Source organism: Aquarana catesbeiana, linkage group LG10 (genome assembly GCF_042186555.1).
Source record: "Aquarana catesbeiana isolate 2022-GZ linkage group LG10, ASM4218655v1, whole genome shotgun sequence".
Lineage (NCBI taxonomy): Eukaryota > Metazoa > Chordata > Amphibia > Anura > Ranidae > Aquarana > Aquarana catesbeiana.
In genome coordinates, this window is record NC_133333.1 from 213,288,071 (window position 1) to 213,308,390 (window position 20,320).

The 20,320-nt window shown below is 43.3% G+C and overlaps 1 protein-coding gene across 2 annotated transcripts in view; it reads right to left on the reverse strand.

The window, feature by feature from the left end:
* Nucleotides 1-20,320, reverse strand: part of KIRREL3 (kirre like nephrin family adhesion molecule 3) — a 1,308,166-nt gene that overhangs the window by 167,195 nt on the left and 1,120,651 nt on the right. For both annotated transcript variants that reach the window (XM_073603284.1, XM_073603286.1), the window contains exons 8-10: nucleotides 17,087-17,235; nucleotides 15,472-15,599; nucleotides 14,550-14,676 (exon numbers count right to left, since the gene is read on the reverse strand). In XM_073603284.1, the coding sequence (XP_073459385.1) occupies nucleotides 14,550-14,676; nucleotides 15,472-15,599; nucleotides 17,087-17,235 (404 nt within the window). The remainder of the gene's footprint in view (nucleotides 1-14,549; nucleotides 14,677-15,471; nucleotides 15,600-17,086; nucleotides 17,236-20,320) is intronic.

Here is a 20,320-nt window from a genome sequence, read left to right on the forward strand (position 1 = left end):
TCACTTTGCAAGCGCACGGCGAGATAAAGCCAAATGGTGCATTCCTCATCCTGGCTCAATGTGATGCCACTGGCATATCTCCCCACAGTTCCTGCATGCCTATTATTGCATTATCTGTGTGTGCGTGTTATTCAGGGACAGGAGAATCAGTGCGCACTGGGAATTTAGGAGGAATGGGAGTCCAGGGCTGACATCAGAAGATGACTTTAATCTTTGTGGTGTCAGAGACTGAACCGCCTTATGGTCAGGTAGTGTAGCTCGCCCTTTAGCATTTACCTCACCACATTAAAAGAAAGATATCATAGAAAAAAATATACTGTAGGCCTCAGGGTCTGGCCAAGACATTGTGCTGCCTGGGCCCAAAAATAAAATGCTGCCCCCCCCCCCAAAAAAAAAAATCACACCCACCAAAAGGACCCCACATTCATTATTTTATATAATGATAAGTTAAATTAAATTTATCAGAAAATCAGAATAAAAATGGCATAAATCTATTCCCTATTTTGTAGACGCTATAACTTTTACGCAAACCAATCAATATACGCTTGTTGCGATTTTTCTTTAACCAAAAATATGTAGCAGAATACATAAACTGATGAAGACATTTTTTTATAGCCAATATTTATAGGAGGGGTAACCTTCCCTGCTAAGTTTCATTTTATACAGTATGTCTTATTTTCAGTTTGATGTGTATTATATGTGAAGTTGCGTATCAGTGACCAGTATTGTAATATTGCAGCTTATTGAGATTTCCATACATAGAGGATTCCACCATTATTGTTAAGTTATTGATCAGTAAGTTAGCGCTGCACTTTTTTTGTTATGGTGTGGGAACACATACTGTAACAGTGCTTAGCGGCAAAACTTTTACTGACACTTTTTTTATTTTACCTCCAGTAGTTTATTGTAAACAGTAGTGTGGTGATTACCTATTATAATAAAGATTGGCATGTGGAATTATTAAACATCAACAGATTTCAGTTGTGCCCCACCAGGCCGCAGTGCAGTGATTGGCACCACTGACAGGCAGCACGATTGGCACTGATAGAAAGCACTGATTGGCACTTATAGGCAGCACTGATGGGCCCTGATAGGTGGCACTGATTGGCAGCACTAATGACACTGATAGGCTGCACTGATTGGCACTAATAGGCGGCACTGATTGGCAGTACTGATGGGCACTGATAAGAAGCACTGATTGGCAGCACTGATGGGTGCTGATAGGTGGCACTCATGGGCATTGATTGGCAGCACTGATAGGCTGCACTGATTGGCACTAATAGGCAGCACTGATAGGCAGTACTGATTGGCAGCATTTAGTGGCATTGATAGGCAGCACTGATGGGTGCTGATAGGTGGCACTCATGGGCATTGATTGGCAGCGTTGATGGGCACTGATAGGTGGCATGGATAGGTGGCCCTGATGGGCACTGATTGGAAGCACTGGCACTGATTGGAAAAACTGATTGGCACTGATAGGTGGCATTGGTTGGCACTGATATTAAGTGGCACTGATTGGCACTGACAGGTGGCACTGTTTGGAAGCACTGATTGGCACTGACAGGTGGCACTGATTGGGAACACAGATTAGCACTGACAGGTGGCACTGATGGGCACTGACAGATGGCACTGATTGGGAATACTGGCACTGACAGGTTGCCCTGACAGGTGGAACTGATTGGGAACACTGGCACTGACATGTGGCACTGATTGGCACTGGCAGGTGGCACTGACAGAGGAGAGGGAGTTTCACACTGAGCTGATATTAGTGAAACTGCGTGATACTGTCATGTAATGCAACTTCATGCATAGAGAGACCAGCTGTCAAAATTTAGCGGTGATGTTGGGGTGGGCGGGACCCAGCAGCTATCAAACACCAGCCAATAATTAGGCTGCTTAAGAAAGGGGGTGGGGCCACATACACGTAGCAGCCCACCCAGATACCATTGGCTGGTGTTTGATAGCTGCTGGGTCCCGCCAAGGTAGGTCTGATTGGTGTTTACAATGTGGCATAACACTAGCTGGGACAGATAGAAAAGGATGTGGCAATCGGATGATATTAATTGTGTTTGATCTAATTTGGTCTAACTTGAAGAAAAATTCCAAACATAACCTTTTTAGCTTGCTATGGGGGTAGCCGAGACGAGCCACAGCTCCCTGTGTCTATTCAGATATGGAGCCCCGGTCTCACCCCCTTTCTCTCCTCATTGGCTCACTATCTTTGACAGCAGCGGGAGCCAATGGCATTGTGCTGCTTTCTCAGCCAATGAGGAGGGGAGTCCCGGACAGCCAGGTCTCTTGTGCAACATCACTGGATGCATAGAATGCATTAAGATAAAAAAGCTTCTGCCTTTACAACCACTTTAACGTGTTGAAGCTTATGTGAGATTTTGGATTTAGACACGGGGGCAATATAGTTGTAGTGCTTTCCAACAGGCGTTTTAGTGTGGGTTGCTGTGTTTCTCTGTGCAATGCAGGCAGGGTGTGGGCCAGAACCGTCAGGCTGGGGAGAAAACAGCTATATGATACTGGATGTCCTCCTGCCAAGGAATGAGTTGGGCTCTATCTGACTTGCTGCAGCTTCCAATGTACATTTTGAGAGACTCACAGCCCTAAGTCCCACAATGCACTAGTAACTGTCAAGTCCACGTGCTCTGTGCCAGTTATGACACAGGCCGTGCTATACTTGTCAAGAAACAGAGGAGTCAAATGTGTGGTCATACGGTTCACTGAATATTGGTCGGAAGTATTTTTTAAAAACCACAGACAGAACCTGAATGATGAGGTTTTATTCCTACAGCCAAACCAGGTCAAGTGGGGCAATCTGTCAGAGACTGAAGAAAATTGTATAGGTTAAAACTGTAATATGTGTTATCCTGAGTTCATCACCTAAAACTCACACAGTACTGAAGTTATAATATAAAATGATCAAATAAAAATGACCCCCTGTGGGATTTAATTATGTAAAGGAACAGCATTGTCAATTTGTTACAAGGATGTGAAAAAAATGACAGATATAATGGCAGGATCAACAGGTAATACAACTGCTACAGGGAGGGCTCAGAAAACCAGAAAAACCAAAGCTTCTGTTTTAGGGTTCTTCCACACAATCGGTTGGTTGGGGGGGAGGGGGGTCAGTAAAAACAGGCAACTGAGACACTGTTTTACTGCCTCCTGAATGCTAACATTACAACCTGAAAGGGCTGTACACATTGCCGTGGCCACGATGCTTTGCTTCATGGGTGCACCATTTTTAATTTGGGCTGCAGAATTTGACTAGTGGCACTGCCTGTCAAACTCACCCATTGGAATGAATAGAGCCGCACTGCTGTCATGTAAAATTGCTGTTTGAAAAAAAAAAAAACAAAAACAGGCAGCAGTAGCACCTCCTAAATGCCTGTCAGCTTCTCTACCACCCTTTGAAAAGCAATCCACTGCAGATTGCTTCTCCGAAGGCAATAAGTACTGCCACCTGTCTGGAAGAGACTTTAAAGGCTAAATTTCCAAAAAAAAAAAAAAATGGAGAGCCAAACAGCTCTAGGTCGGACTTTACAGGCAAGATGGACGAGAGTATAGTAAAATTGTACTTTATTAACAATGAATCATATCAGACAAGCCAAGTAGAAAATAATTAAAAACATACAATAAACACTTGATGGTCGAAAAATACTTACATTCTTACTTTGGTTAGCTGTAGGAGAGACTGGTAAACCCATTTTTAAAAGGACACATATATGTCCATGTGGGTGAATATCTAAGTTCCTGATATTGCGGACCAAATATAGTCGGAAAGGTTCTGTTTCTACCTTTTCCTTCTTCTTCCTCCTCCTCCTCCAATGATCTTGGTTTCCACAGTATACCCCCGGTGTATGATACCTTGCTATACATTTCCTATGAGGTGATATCTATACCTATAGTCCTGTGCTATCAGCCCAACACATGGTTTCTAGCATTGGCAGAATTTGCCTCCCTGTCTACACGGTGATTCTCTGATGATTATTTGGGAGATCTCCATATGAGGATAGTCTTATGCCGACAAGATAGTGAGACCTGTTCCTTCCAACAACCCTCAAGTGTGTCCTGACGAAGCAAAATAGCGAAACGCGTTGACCCACAGGAGCTCACTGCTGTCTATTTGGTGTCAACTTTCTGTTCACGCCATACAATTATGACCATCATGTGTTTATTGTATGTTTTTAATTACTTTTCTACTTGACTTGTCTGATATGATTTATTGTTAATAAAGTACAGTTTTACTGTATTCTCGTCCATCTTGCCTGTAAAGTCCAACCTAGAGCCGTTTGGCTCTCCATTTTTTTGTAAATTCAACTCTATATGGATGTGGCCTCAGGAGTGTTATCTCAATTTTTGCACTTTAAAGGCTAAGTTCACCTTTTCAAACAATAGATCATGCAGTCAAGGGGCTTCGGTAGGTATTAAAAAACTGCGTAGCTTTGTAAAATGTATATTTATTTTATTGGCAGACCTGTAGTCTGACTGAATAAATCCCAATCGGCAATCTCCATATACTGCCTTGTTGCAAGGATGTGAAAACCACTGGTTTTGGCCTCTGTAAGGCTCCATTCGCACCTATGCAGTTTGCTTTTGAGCATTTCTGCAGTGCTTTTTGCAGGTTTTTTTTTTACCACAAGTTTGCAGTGTTTTGCATATATTATGGGGGGGTGGGGTGGGGGGGGGGGGGTGGCTAACTTGCTGTAGGACAGATTAGATAGCTCAAGTGGCAGCAAAAATGTACTGCATGCTTTTCTGCAGCTTCTCCATTGAAGTCTATTGAACCAAATAGGCAAAGAAAGCACTATTTTGCATTTAAAAACGACCCTAACCCTTTCCAAAAATGCAGAGGCACAAAAATGGAATGATGTGAACGTGTTCCATAGGAACCCATGTTAAAAAAAGGTCCTGCGTTTCTGCAAAAAGCATGAAAAATGCATTGTGTGAATGGAGCCTAATGCTAGGTGTAAGGTGTACATTTTTCAGGCAGCCTTCCTGGAGGAAGACAAGTAGTCTACAGGTATGACAATGAAATGAATAATTAATGAACATTTCACAAAGCTGCTCAGTTTTTTTATTACCTGCTGGGGCCACTTGACTGCATAGGCTATTTTTTTTTTGGAAAAGATGAACTTAGCCTTCAATGATACGATCAGACTGCAGCATATATTACATTATTGATCACTTGAAAGTTTATCTCCTCGGTATGGCCCCCGCTGCTCCTCAATATCTTATAATTTAACAGGTCTGAACAAAAGATAAAAAAAAGCTCAGTTCCCATAATGCAATAGCACCTTTTCCTTTTCTACTCCACTTAGTGCCGGTTCACACAGGGGCGACTTGTTAGGCGACCTAGCTGCCTGACAAGTCGCCTCCCGTTCTGCACAATGGAGCGACTTGCGTCGCTCCTATTAGAACGGTTCTAATAGGAGCGACGCAAGTCGCTCCGACTTAGAAAAAGGTTCCTGTACTGCTTTGGGGGCGACTTGCATAGACTTCTATACAGAAGTCGTTTTGCAAGTCGCCGTGGCAGTCGTGTGCAGGTCGCCTCGGTGAGGCGACCTGCAAGTCGTGCCGCCCCTGTGTGAACCGGGGCTTAAAGTTACATAATAGGTGAGGTTGAAAAAAAAGACACAAGTCCATCAAGTCCAACCTATGTGTGTGGTTATATGTCAGTATTAAATTGTATATCCCTGTATGTTGTGGTCATTCAGGTGCTTATCTATTCGTTTTTTGAAATTATCGATGCTCCCCATTGAGACCACCGCCTTTGGAAGGGAATTCCACATCCTTACCGCTCTTACAGTAAAGAACCCTCTATGCAGTTTAAGGGTAAACCACTTCTCTTCTAATTTTAGTGAATGGCCTCGTGTCTTATTTATTTCCTTAACGCGGAAAAGTTTTATCCCTATTGTGGGGTCATCAGTATGGTATTTGTACATTGAAATCATATCCCTTCTCAAGCGTCTCTTCTCCAGAGAGAAATTCAGTGCTCGTAACCTTTCTTCATACCTAATGTCCTCCAGACCCTTTATTAGCTTTGTTGCCCTTCTCTTGACTCTCACCAGTTCCAGCAAGTGTTTGTAAACCTTAAAGTGTTACTAAACCCACAACAGTAAAATCTGTCTGTATATACTCATATATTCACTGTGGAACCTAAGAAGTTAATCCTCTGCATTGTGTAAAAAGGCTGTTTGATCCTGTATGCACAGATCCTCCCCTCCCTGCACTGTCTATCTGGGGAAGGCCAACTAACACAGGCAGCGTAGCCAACCTGCACATGCTCAGTTGTGTCTTTTATGCTGGAGAGAACATTTATTTGTTCTCAGAGCTAGCCAGGTCACATGATATTGACATCACACATGTGGGCGTGTTTACAGACTAGTGGAAATCTCCTCCTTCCTGAACTCTCAGCACTGGAAAAACTCTGCTGTTTATCATGTAACCGCGGTATACAGATCAACCAAAAAGGTATATAGTGGCAGTATATTAATGTAAAAAGAAGATTTATAAGCTGTGGGCACTGGCGGGGGGGGGGTATTAACTATTTTCATATTACTGGGTATAGTAACACTTTAAGGTATAACTAAGGGCAAAACTTTTTTTTTTAAAGTTTTGGATAGGGTGAAGATGGAGTAAAGCCCCTGTCATGTTTTTATTGCTGTCTGTGCCCCCCCTTAGGGAGATCCGCTCTCCCTATTTGTCCTGTTTATCATTATCATTGAAAATGAAAGTAAAAGAAAATCCCAAATTTTGGGGTGGAATCAGAACAGTAATAGAGGGGAAATCTTCCAATAGGGACACTAGTTCTGGTGACCTGGAGGTCGCCAAGAGATTCCTTTCATTTGCAGGGATTTCTTCTCACTTCCTGTTTTGGCTATGGGACAGAAAGCGAAGGCAAATCTCCCCAATGGGACACAGAGAACAAAAATAAACCTTACAGGGGTTACAACCCTTCCCTGCTCTATCCAAAATGGAAAAAAAGAGTTTAGCCTATAGTTCTACATGGCCTGTTCATGTTCATGTGGCCTGTCACCACAAGTGACAGGCCTCAGGGGATACACAGAGATTAAACAAGTCCTCCTACATAAGTCTTCAGGCTTCTCTTTCTACATCCATTCAATGTGCCTACTTTATAAGCTTGTCTGAGAGTTCCAAAAAAAGTGGGCGGAGAGCTGATGTTACACTGCAGAGTTCAGTGAGAAGAACTCTGACAGCTGATTGGAGGGAACAAACACACCCCCCTCTACACAGCTCACAGGAACAGAGCTGAGGCTGGAGGTCCCTCCCCTGTCACCATTTTTCTCTTTGTGTCAGGAAAACGTGTCAGAAGTGATTAATGCTGATAGCAAAGGAACAAAGCAGCAGACAGAAATGGCACTTAGTGCTTTTAATTGAGACAAGTACACATTATAGAGGGATATGCTTTGTTCATATTTCATGTCTGAGGTTCACAACCACTTATAATGATACTTTTCGAATATAAATATTAAGTAGGGTTGTATGTGATTAGTAAAACCAGAATTCTTCATCCAGAACAAGGTTTATAAATGTCTCCCATAATTTGTAATGCTGCTAGGGGCTGGGTGTACATATTCCTTGCTCTTCCTCTTGGAAGGTAAGGAGGGAAACGTGCGGTTGTGATGTGTGTTATCCGGAACAAAACCACTTCTATCCTCCATGGTCAGCTCTGTCTATTGATCTTTCCTAGACCAGGAATATGATTCTGTCAGGAAGGGGATTGACGAGAGAAAGTGTTTTTAGCAGAACGTGACAGACAGCGAGGAACTGCGATTTTAGCATCATCGTTTCACCCTCCACGAGATTAGAAAACTGGAAAAATATGTGACAAACACTGGAGGCTTCATGAGAACAAATCTTTTACCACGCCGACTGTAATTGCCTGAGAGCGACCGCAGATATGTCCAGATGGTGAACGGGCCGACACTCTGCATCCACACATCACTCAGGACCCTGCACTGATGAATAACCTTTAGTGTCACAGCAGCAACCTGTCATACCTGTAACTAGAGAAGTAGGTATCCACACTGGCCATAGCAACCAATCAGATCTCTCTCACATTATTTTGGAATGTAGAATAAAGCTGAACTCCAGGCAGATATAATGGACTCAAATTAATTCAGTTCTGTATCTATTAATACATCATCACATGTACAGTAAAACCTTGGTTTGAGAGTGTTTTGCAAGACAAGCAACATTTTTAAATATATTTTGTCTTGATATACAAGTAGCGTCATGCCACAACTGAGTATAAAAGAGAAGAGGGGCGCCTCTAAGTGTAGCAATATGGTTACATTTAATGAAGATACAACATTTAGCAACTCACATGGTTGATGATTAAAAGAGGCACATCTAAGTATGTAGGTACCCGGGGTAAAGCTGTCCACATAGACCGTCCTCCGCACCACCATCGACGTCGTCCCTTCCACGCTGCGCTCCATGAGCGGTTCAAGCCTCGCTTATAGATCGCTCTACTGCAGGGTAGTCTCCCCGGTCACGATTGTAGAGTGACAGCAGTGAGAGCCGGCGGTGCGGAGGATGGTCTATGTGGACAACTTTACACCAGATGCCTGCATACTTAGATGTGCCTCTTTTATTCATCAACCATGTGAGTTGCTAAGTGTTGTACCTTCATTAACCACTTGCCGACCAGCCACCATCATTTTACAGCAGCAGGTCAGCACGATCCTGCGAACCGTCGTAGCTATACGTCAGCTCACGGGATCGGGATAGCAGGCGCCTTTCGCTGCACTGTGGGGGTGCCGATGCTCGTGGGCGACGGTCGCGATGACCCCTGGCCACGAGCGATCACGATCGCGAGCAGGAGGGACAGAACAAGGAAGTGTGTGTGTAAACACACAAATCTCTGTTCTGTTCTGAGAGGAGTGACAGATCGTGTGTTCCTATTAGCTAGGAACTACGATCTGTCACTTCCTCTAGTCAGTCCCCTCCCCCTTCGGTTATAATCACCTCCCAAGGAACACAGTTAACCCCTTGATCGCCCCCATAGTGTTAACCCCTTCACTGCCAGTGACATTTTTACAGTAATCAGTGCATTTTTATAGCACTGATCGCTGTATTAATGCCAATGGTCCCAAAAGTGTTTCAAAAGTGTCCGATGTGTTCGCCATAATGTCGCAGTCCCGATAAAAAAAAATCGCAGATCACCGCCATTACTAGTAAAAAAAAATAAATAAATAAAAATGCTATAAATCTATCCCCTATTTTGAAGACGCTATAACTTTTGCGCAAACCAATCAGTATACGCTTATTGCTATTTTTTTCACCAAAAATATGTAGAAGAATATATATCGGCCTAAACTGCGGAAAAAATGTCCTTTTGTAAAAAAAAAAAAAATGGGGATATTTATTATAGCAAAAAGTACAATATATTGTGTTTTTTCAAAATTGCTGCTTTTTTTGTTTATAGCGCAAAAAATAAAAACCGCAGAGGCGATCAAATACCACTAAAGGAAAGCTCTATTTGTGGGAAAAAAAAGGACGTCAATTTTGTTTGGGTGCAACATTGCATGACCACGCAATTGTCAGTTAAAGCGGCGCAGTGCTGAATCGCAAATAATGGCCCGGTCATTCAGCAGTCAAATCTTCCGGGGCTGAAGTGGTTAAATGTAACCATATTGCTACACTTGGGCCCCTTTTACACTGGGGCGGTGGGTGCGTCAGCGGTAAAGCGCTGCTATTTTTAGGTATTAGGTAGGAGGTATTCAGCCACTAGAGGGGCACTTTTAACCCGTGCTAGCGGACAAAAAAGGGTTAAAACCACCTGCAATACCTGGCGGTATAGCAAGGCTGCCCATTGATTTCAATGGGCAGGAGCGGTGGAGGAGCGGTAAACACACCGCTCCTTCACCGCTCCAAAGATGCTGCTAGCAGGGCTTTTTTTACCGTCCTGCCAGCGCACCACTCCAGTGTGAAAGCCCCCGGGAGCGGCTCTTTCAGGGCGCTTTGCAGGCGATATTTTTAGCGCTGTAGCACCTGCGAAGCGCCCCAGTGTGAAAGGGGTCTTAGAGACGCCTCTCTTCTCTTTTATACTCTGTAGCTTCTGATGGATTTTGCTTCTAATCCCCTTGTGGAAGCTTTTTATGATTACACAACCCATCACATTGCTATAATCTTTTTATATGGACTATAAACTGAAGGATTTATGAATAGATGGTTGTGGAACGAATCATTTAAGTTTCCATTATTTCTTATGGGGACATTCTCTTTGATATACAGGTGCTTTGGATTACAAGCATGTTTCTGGAAGGAATTATGCTCGCAATCCATAGTCGCAGGTATGTGGAGGGACAAGACCTGGAAGTGTCACTGAACTGCAACAAAGAAAATCTAAAAATCTCTCCTGCCCTGCCAGACAGGTCAGAAATACAAATCATTTCAAAGGTAAAACAGCTCCCATATGTTTTTTTTTTAATCTGCATATTTAGCTGTTTGCCTGGAGTTCATCTTTTAAGAGAACCTGTCACCTTTCTGATCTATCGAAGCTGATACAGAAATGACATCCTGTTAACAAAACAAGTTTACAAGAAAACAATCCACATGGTTGCCTTAGGTTCCCACTGCTGGGTGCCACCATCTTGGATAGCTGTGGGAGGATATCCAGCAATCTTCATTCCACAATCCAATCCAAGTGCAGCATGGGGCAGCCAATGTGCTATCATTAGACTGTGGGATAGTGGAGGGTCAGGTAGAGCTCCTTCTTATGCCGCGTACACACGACCGGGCTTTACGGCATACTTTGCCCGGCGGACCTTTCAACGGACTTTACGACGGACTTTCTGAATGAACGGACTTGCCTACACACGATCCGATGGATTCGTACGTGATGACGTATGACTGGACTAAAACAAGGAAGTTCATAGCCAGTAGCCAATAGCTGCCCTAGCGTCGGTTTTTGTCCGTCGGACTAGCATACAGACAAGCGGACTTTTCGACCGCACTCGAGTCCGTCGGATAGATTTGAAACATGTTTCAAATCTAAGTCCGTCAAACTTTTGAGAAAACAAAGTCTGCTGGAGCCCACACACGATCTAATTGTCCGACGAAATCCGGTACGCCGGACCAAGTATGCCGTAAAGTCCGATCGTGTGTACTCGGCATTAGAGCTAAAGTTACAGCGTGGGCCTGGAATATAGGAGGGGGTCTCAGGCACAGGATATGTAGAATATTTCCTATCTGTTTTTAGGAAGTTGCATTAGTTCTTTAGTTGTATAACAGAGTAGTACATAACACCATTTCCTTTCCAATCAGGCTGACTGCACCTCCATCTTTACACAGAATAAAGCCTTTCTTTAATGGTGGAAGCTGATTACTATCATGCACTGCGGAGCCCAGGAAAATAGTTTTCTGCCTATTTAATGGAATCATAAACACATCTCTAATATTAAAAATCTAGCTAAACCTGCCTCACTGTAAGAAATAAAAGTACAAAACGTCTTTTTTCAGGGCATAGAACAGATTTACAGCACATTCAGCATATACAGACAATGATCTGCTTAGCAAAAAAGAAAAATGACATACAGTATCTCTTAAAAGTGAGTACACCCCTCACATTTTTGTAAATATTTTATTATATCTTTTCATGTGACAAAACTGAAGAAATGACACTTTGCTACAATGTAAAGTAGTGAGTGTACAGCTAGTATAACAGTGTAAAATTTGCTGTCCCCTCAAAATAACTCAACACATAGCCATTAATGTCTAAACCGCTGGCAACAAAAGTGATAATGTCCAAATTGGGCCAATTAGCCATTTTCTCTTCCCGGGGTCATGTGACTCATTAGTGTTACAAGGTCTCAGGTGTGAATGGGGAGCAGGTGTGTTAAATTTGGTGTTATTGCTCTCACTCTCTCATACTGGTCACTGGAAGTTCAACATGGCACCTCATGCCAAAGAACTCTCTGAGGATCTGAAAAAAGAATTGTTGCTCTACATAAAGATGGCCTAGGCTATAAGAAGATTGCCAAGACCCTGAAACTAAGATGCAGCACGGTGGCCAAGTCCATACAGCGGTTTAACAGGACAGGTTCCAGTCAGAACAGGCCTCGCCATGGTCGACCAAAGAAGATCAGTGCACATGCTCAGCATCATATCCAGAGGTTGTCTTTGGGAAGTAGACGTATGAGTGCTGCCAGCATTGCTGCAGAGGTTGAAGGGGTGGGGGGTCAGCCTGTCAGTGCTCAGACCATACGCCTCACGCTGCATCAAATTGGTCTGCATGGCTGTCGTCCCAGAAGGAAGCCTCTTCTAAAGATGATGCACAAGAAAGCCCGCAAACAGTTTGCTGAAGACAAGCAGACTAAGGGCATGGATTACTGGAACCATGTCCTGTGGTCTGATGAGACCAAGATAAACTTATTTGGTTCAGATGGTGTCAAGCGTGTGTGGCGGCAACCAGATTAGGAGTACAAAGACAAGTGTGTCTTGCCTACAGTCAAGCATGGTGGTGGGAGTGTCATGGTCTGGGGCTGCATGAGTGCTGCTGGCACTGGGGAGCTACAGTTCATTGGGGGAACCATGTACTTTGACATACTGAAGCAGAGCATGATCCCCTCCCTTCGGAGTTTGGGCCGCAGGGCAGTATTCCAACATGATAACAACCCCAAACACAGATCCAAAATGACCACTGCCTTGCTATGGAAGCTGAGGGTAAAGGTGATGGACTGGCCAAGCATGTCTCCAGACCTAAACCCTATTGATCATCTGTGGGACATCCTCAAATGGAAGGTGGAGAAGCGCAAGGTCTCTAACATCCACCAGCTCCGTGATGTCATCATGGAGGAGTGAAAGAGGACTCCAGTGGCAACCTGTAAAGCTCTGGTGAACTCCATGTCCAAGAGGGTTAAGGCAGTGCTGGAAAATAATGGTGGCCACACAAAATATTGACACTTTGGGACCAATTTGGACATTTTCATTTAGGGGTGTACTCACTTTTGTTGCCAGCGGTTTAGACATTAATGGCTGTGTGTTGAGTTATTTTGAGGGGACAGCAAATTTACACTGTTATACAAGCTGTACACTCACTACTTTACATTGTAGCAAAGTGTCATTTCTTCAGTGTTGTCACATGAAAAGATATAATAAAATATTTACAAAAATGTGAGGGGTGTACTCACTTTTGTGAGATACTGTAGCTTTAAAAGATCAGACACATGTTTAGCACCTTCAGATGACATTGCTGCATGTACAAGCTTTCCTTTAACTTTTACTCAATGCAGCGTAAGGTTGGGTAATGCATCGCCCAAAGGATATTTCAGTCACAGGCAGTGGCGACCCGTCCATTAGGGGCGCGGGGTTGCTGCCCCCCTAATCCATGCGCCCGCCCCCTAATCTACATGCAGGGTGCTGAACGCATGGATTCCAATTTTTTTTATAATTTTTTTTTTTTTTTTTTTTATAAGCACATGATTAGAGGAGGAGGCTCTAATTGGCTTCAAAAATGGTGGGCTGTTTAGGGTACAGCTCACCCAGTTGTGTGACATTAGTGAATTAATATTCGCTAATGTTTTCCTGTTTCTCCTCCTGGTCAATCAGGAAGCGGGTCCTGAGACCCAATTGGCCGGGAGTCCTAAGACCCGATTGGCCGGGAGTCCTAACTCCTGATTGGCTGGGAGGAGAAGTGACCGCCGGGACTCGGGAGGAGATTCAGGGGGGAAGCCATCTAAGCCGGGACCTGGATGGGGGTGCTGGGCTGGCGGGTGACGGGCGATCAATTGGGCGACGGGGGGGTGGGTAAATGTGGTTGGTTAATTCGCTTGCTGACTGAAGAGAGGCTAGCTGGGGGCAGATGAGAGGGGCTAGTAGAGTGCTGTATATAGCTTCCTGCCTCAATACTCCTCTCAAGAGCCCTCAGCATTAATGCAGGCAGTGTGCTGGCTCCTGGGAAGACTTCTGCAAATATTAAAATGCCTTGATGGGTGGGTGTCAGTCTGGAGGAGTGGAGGTGTGGGTGTCAGGCGCAATATGGTTCCATCTACCTACCCCTTTGTCACTACGGAAAAAAGTAATGATGTAGGGGGTGGGTGGAACCTCAGGACACATTTGTGAATAAGGTGTCTGATACATGGATGCAGATGATTTTTTACAGTTGCCATAACTCTGTAACAGAGTCAAGATCGTGACATAGGTGGTGGGACAGGTAGGTATTAGAGAAAGAGAGATGCTGGAGGGCAGACGGGGTGCAGCTGTATATCACTTTGCCGGTGGCGAAAGGAATCTGCAGCTGGAACTATAGAAGCTGTATTGTCCCTGCAAAAATCACCTCCCACTCGCAGCACAGCAGTTTGTGCGGGATGCCGGCGCCCGGACCGAACCCGAGTTGCCGCAGTCAGCAGTGAAAGAACACGGGGGTGATTAGGGTGTGCCCAGGCCCACCCGGCACACCCCGTGCGCACGCCTATTATCTCTTTATCAATTACCAAAAACTAAATGGTTGTTTCAAAAAGTCACTCCCACCACCTGTTCCATGGCAGCTAAATTGTGAACATTTTACATACCATTCACTGTCAGGGTGATCTCCCTCTCACCAGCGCCTACCCGAGGAACCACAGCACGGCACACATACTTTCCAGCATCCTCCTGGCGCACGTTTTTCAGAGTCAAGGAGTTTTCATTACTTAACACCTGTGATACAAAATAGTTACCTTTCAGATTTACTTTTCTAAAGTTCACATCTGCAGTAAATGACGACATTTGGTGACTCGAGAAATGTGCTCTTTGCACTGTAATCACTGTACTCTATGCTGCTCTATTAAGTGACTCTGCAGAGCACAGTTTACATCTAAATTGTTAGCATGACATAGCCTGACTTCAATTCTTGGGAAATACATGATATTTGTGTAAATAAAAGCCGTTTAAATTCCTCATACAGTCCAACACATTATTTACATTTAGAAAAACTGCAACCTGAAAAAGTCCACACCTTCATAGCATGTCAGTGGTAGGAGTGGGAATGGAAGAGCACCATTCCCAGTTACTTTAAAAGCCCACTTTTTTTTTTCGATAGATGGAGGAAAGGTTAGAATTACCATCAAGTTGTTATCACTGTTTGTGTCCCTGACCAGGGGAACCTTCCATCACATCTTGGTTATGATAGTTATCAGCAGAACAGGAAATCAAGATAATTTTTCCAAAGGGCAAATGTACAAAAAAAAAAAAAAAAAACAGACAAAAGATCTAAGCTCTGTCCAATCTATCAAAAAATATAGCTGAAGCAGGACAGAGACACACAGAGCTTCTGGTATAAAAGGCCAGTTGACCCATGCATTAGTAGCCCTACTAGGCCTCTATAGAAATGTTTTTTACATTATAAAACAGTTCATTAAATAGGGCTGAATATTTTTTTTTTTTTCATTCACTAAAGCAACATCTGTAGTCATCTATGCAGATAAACATCAATGTTATACAGTTTGTACATACCACTCCAGATCCACGCTTCATCCAGACAATGGTCAGCGACGGATTACCAGTCCAGGCACATTGAAAGGTGGCTTCAGATCCAAGGTCCACAGTAACAGATTCTGGTTCTGATGTCATCCTAGGTCCAACTGGAGTAATCAGCAACAGTGAAACACTTTAAGATATTTTGGAACACAGTGCGTTGTTGGTGGAATGGACATTTTGTTATGTATTACAAATAGATACAATGTAGCACAAAAACTACAAAGATAAATCTCCAGCACTGGTATAAAATTGACAGGAGCCAATTTATAATTAAGTGACATTCTCATTATTTTGTCGTTAATTTGAGGGAATGGACAATGTGCCCTATTAGGCAAAGCAGTAAAAAAGGAAATGGTCAGTTCTGGTTGCTGAGATGACCTGACTCCCTTGCCCCCTTCTCCCATGCTGGGGTAAGCAACCTATCTTATTCCTGTTTATTAAGTTTGTCATCTGATGGTCCATCATCTGGTCAACAGTGAGTTGGTCATTTGTTGCATAAGGTAGCTGACAGTTATTCCCCATCCTGTTCTGGTATTGGTGGGCCCCTCATGCTTTCCTGTGCCCTGGGATTGTCCATGTTGTAGCCTTTGTACAAGTTTGCGTGTAGTTCCACATGAGTTGTGTGCATCAGTGGACATGCCTACCAGCGGATACTCATGCACTTGCAAATATCATAATATTATTACAAGCAAATTTTTATGGCAAAGTAGCTGTAAACACCCACAAGAGGAAGTAAAAACATAGGTTCATCTGTAATCTGATGTTGTAGTGGGATGTCGGGGCTCCAGGTGTCCAAGAAAAGAATCCAATGGGCTCCAATGTGGCCGGAGAGTCAGGAGCATGTCCTGTGGCCACCAGGAAGGCGCCCGGAACCAGCATGGAAAGCACGGAAATTATGTCACGGGCAGCTGGGCTACTTCCGGGATCTCTATGCGCCTATGTTTTTACTTCCTCTTGTGGGTGTTTACAGCTACTTTGCCATTAAAATTTGCTTGTAATAATGCACTTAGGTGGTGCTTCCTGTGTTCTTCGTTCTTTTCTGCATACAGAGTTAGCTCTCTCTGAGGACAGCAGCTGTCTTGTCATACCACCATCCCGTCCTTTGGACTGACAAATCACCCACAGATTCTGTGTTATTGATCCACCTTTATGTCCAGTCACTACGTTTTTTGCACTAACAGTAAATTGTTACAATCCTTTTATTCACTCTGGAGAATTTCAGTGAAAATCTCATTGCTCAAAGTTGGCAATAAGCAAAGTTTTTGCTTTGGGTATCCAGTTTCTTTTACTACTACTCTAGGGGGCCTAGTCAATAACATTTGGCACAAGAAAATAATTCTCATCTAGCCATACTTTGGCCAATCTCCTTGTTAAATTTGCATCTTCTACAAAAGATCAGCAGAAAAAGTGGCAATGTTGAAGTGCAAAGAGATAAGGTAGAACATCAGTTTTAACCTTTTATAATTAGGTCTTTTTTTGTTTGTACATTGTGTAAGGCATGTACAAACAGGCATGTATGGCACAGAAGCTTATCCTGGGAATTGCAATAGGAATATGTGAACGGGGCAAAGATCAGAGGTCAGACTCTTACAATATACATCTACTGTTCTGCTGACATTGGTGCTGCCCAGGGCATTGGTGACCTCACACGATACTGGCTCCGTGAAGAACGAGTAATCCACCACTGTCTCGAAGGTCTCTTCTGTCACCTCCTTCAGGAGTTGTCCACCTTTTGCCCACCTAAAAAACACAAAGAGAGACATTGCTGAACTGCTTAATACTATTAAAGGCCAAATCCCTGATCCCATGATTTAGACAGAAGACCCCTGTAATACTTGAGCTGTCCCTGGTAGCTGATATTTCTTCCCCTCTCACTACCCCCTATTGATCTGTATATTCACTCTTGGATGCTGACCTATATTTCAGGCAGAGTATCATCCATCAGCAACTATAACTATACAGACATTATTCAGGAATGTCCGCTGGGCCTGCAAGTGTCACAATGTATGTTTCAGAATATTTTTAAAACCATCACAAAAAGCGGGGCCTAAATGAAAGTTGAATAAGTAATTAAAATTCATTAACAATGTTTAATCAGCTTTATCTTCTTTTTAAATAATGTTTGCATTTCCATTATCTTCATTTTCAGCCTTTTTAAAACACCATTTCATTGCTCATTGCACAAATCTAAATATGCTGATTAAAGCGAGCTGGTCATTTATATAATGTTCTTATACTGTAAAAGAAAGCTGCTTTTTGTGTTTATGGAAATATGTTTGGCCTACAAATAATCTCACTAATGTGTGTGTTTTAGGCTAATTTTACACCTCTGCTTTGTAGTAATGTGCGGTATAACACATTTCATTGCAGGGTTACTGCAGCTTATAGCACTGTGTATTGCGCTACCATGTGAACACATTTGCACTGAATTATAAAATGCAGGGAGTTCTTTTCATCCATGGCCTTAACATTGGTGGCTTGCGTTAAATAATGGGCTGCCTTAACACATGGCATGGGTAGGTGCACGTGGTAACGCATTACAAATGGACTGCTATTGAGTGAAAGTGCGTTCACAATACAGTAATGCCTGAATGCTTGCAAAATCACAAAATGTTGCCTGCATTCACAAAATGCACACAGAAGAAGGCCTGTTCTGCTTGTTATGTCATTCATTGTTAATGGCACCCCAAACACCGCAAGTAAGATGCATGGGTGTGTGTGCAAAGTGTGTGTACAGCCCATGTGACAGTGGTGGTGGCCTGAGCACACATGCCAAAAACCAGAACCCAACTGTAGCATGTTGCAGGAAAAAAATGAAAAGGTAATGACATTCAGGTGAGCAGACTACCAAATACTGTATATACAGCCCAATATAGAAGACATGCCACATCTAAAAGGTCCCTCTGTTGATTTTAGCAGTCAGATTCAAGGTTAAAATCATGACAGCAAAGACCAACGCCATCTCTTCTTCATTTTAGATATGATAGATCTACTCTATGAGTAGTAGCAGACAGTCCAAGTATTGTGTGTTTATCCCAAGAGATTGTCTTATCACTGCTGTACTTTTTTTCTGCACAACTGTTTCTATGACTAAGACAGATGTGTAATCAATGAATCCAAATTTGAGAAGCGCTAATTGGCTTCATCTGAAGTTTAAGTGGCCAGAAAGTACATAACATTTGTGTCATCAAAACATCAAATCACATTTTTCACCTTATGCTTGTTTACTTGTTTTAATGCGGAGTTCCACCCGTTTTTTAGTTTATTAACAGTCAGCAGCTACAAAAAAGCATAGCTGCTGACTTTTAATAAGCCAACACTTACCTGCCCCACGGTCCAGCGATGTGGCCGCCCAGAGCCTCGCTCCTCTCCCCGTCCTCTCCTCGGCGCTGTCATGGTAACTGTGGGCACCCGGCCGTGACAGCTTAGGGCTTCACGGCCAGGCGCGCGCTGTGCATGTGCGAGTCGCGCTGCGCTCTCCTATTGGCCAGCCGATCTTCTGGGACCTGAGTTTTGTCCCAGAAGATTTCTGGCAGGGAGGGGCCTCCTAGGGCGAGAGGAGGAGTCACCTAGGCGGCCAAAGATAGGAAGCAGGAAGTGGGACAGGAAGTCCCATGAAAAAAAGGGTACACACTCTCCCCCCCAGAAAAAATGACATGCCAAATGTGGCATGTCAGGGGGCGAGGAGTGCTTAAAGCAGAAGTTCCACTTTTGGGTGGAACTCCGCTTTAATACTCAAAAATATAAATAAACATCCATAGCGAATTACATAAAAAAAAATCTAAATGTGCAAATAGGCAGGCTTTGTACTGCAGAAGAGACATACTATGGGGTTGAATTTCTAAAGGAAAATACACTGTGCAATTTGCAAAATACAGTTGCACTCTGCAAGACCAGTTGCTCCAGAGCTTAGTAAATGAGGTAAAGCGTCACTTATCAAAGAATACCCAATCAGGTGCAAGGAAAATGAATAAAAACAGCATTTTTGCTTGCACATGATTAGATGTTGGAAGTCAGCAGAGCTTCTGCTTTTTTACTAAACTCTGGAGCAACTGCTAAGTGCACAATGTATTTACCTTTAATAAATCAACCCCTAGATCTCTTCTACAATAAAGGTTTCTTACCTGCCCGTTTGCAATCTTCTTTACATTGTACACTGCGCTGTGCATGCCGAACAGAAGGGGTGACTACATAAAGGGACAATTTTCAATTCTTGACTGTTAAATTGTATATAAGCCCTAACAATTAGGCCAGCCATATACATATTGAAATTTGGTGGGTTCAGTGGGGACCAGACAAATTTCGATTCATGTATGGGCTAGCTGGTTGTACACAAGTTGATCTAATCGATCGACTTGTGTACAACCAGCCTGCTGGGTTTTTCACAAACAATCAGTGCCGCTGGCTATAGCCAAAAACACTAATTACTGTATTTTGCTGGCGGGGAAAACTCCCCGCTGGGGGAATACAATAGCACAGCAGGAGGATTCCCCCATGCATATCGAATGTTTGGATCAGGGAATCAGCTCTTTTTTTCATTCAACCCACTGGTTGAATGAAAAAAATACAGTATGAATCAGATATGGCCGGCTGTACTTTTCCCCTTGTTGGTCTGCAAAATATACCATTACATGTGTTTTTTGTTTTATTTTGTTCAATATGTGCAAAAACCTTTGTGCATTGCTTACCTGTAAAGAAGAAAAAAAATTGCAATAACTAAACCCAAGAACAAAAATGTAACATATTTCAGCTTACCAGTCTTTAGATGTGGTGGCTGCAATAGTTTTCTACAGCCTCTACAGTTTTGTCTACAGTCTCTGACTAT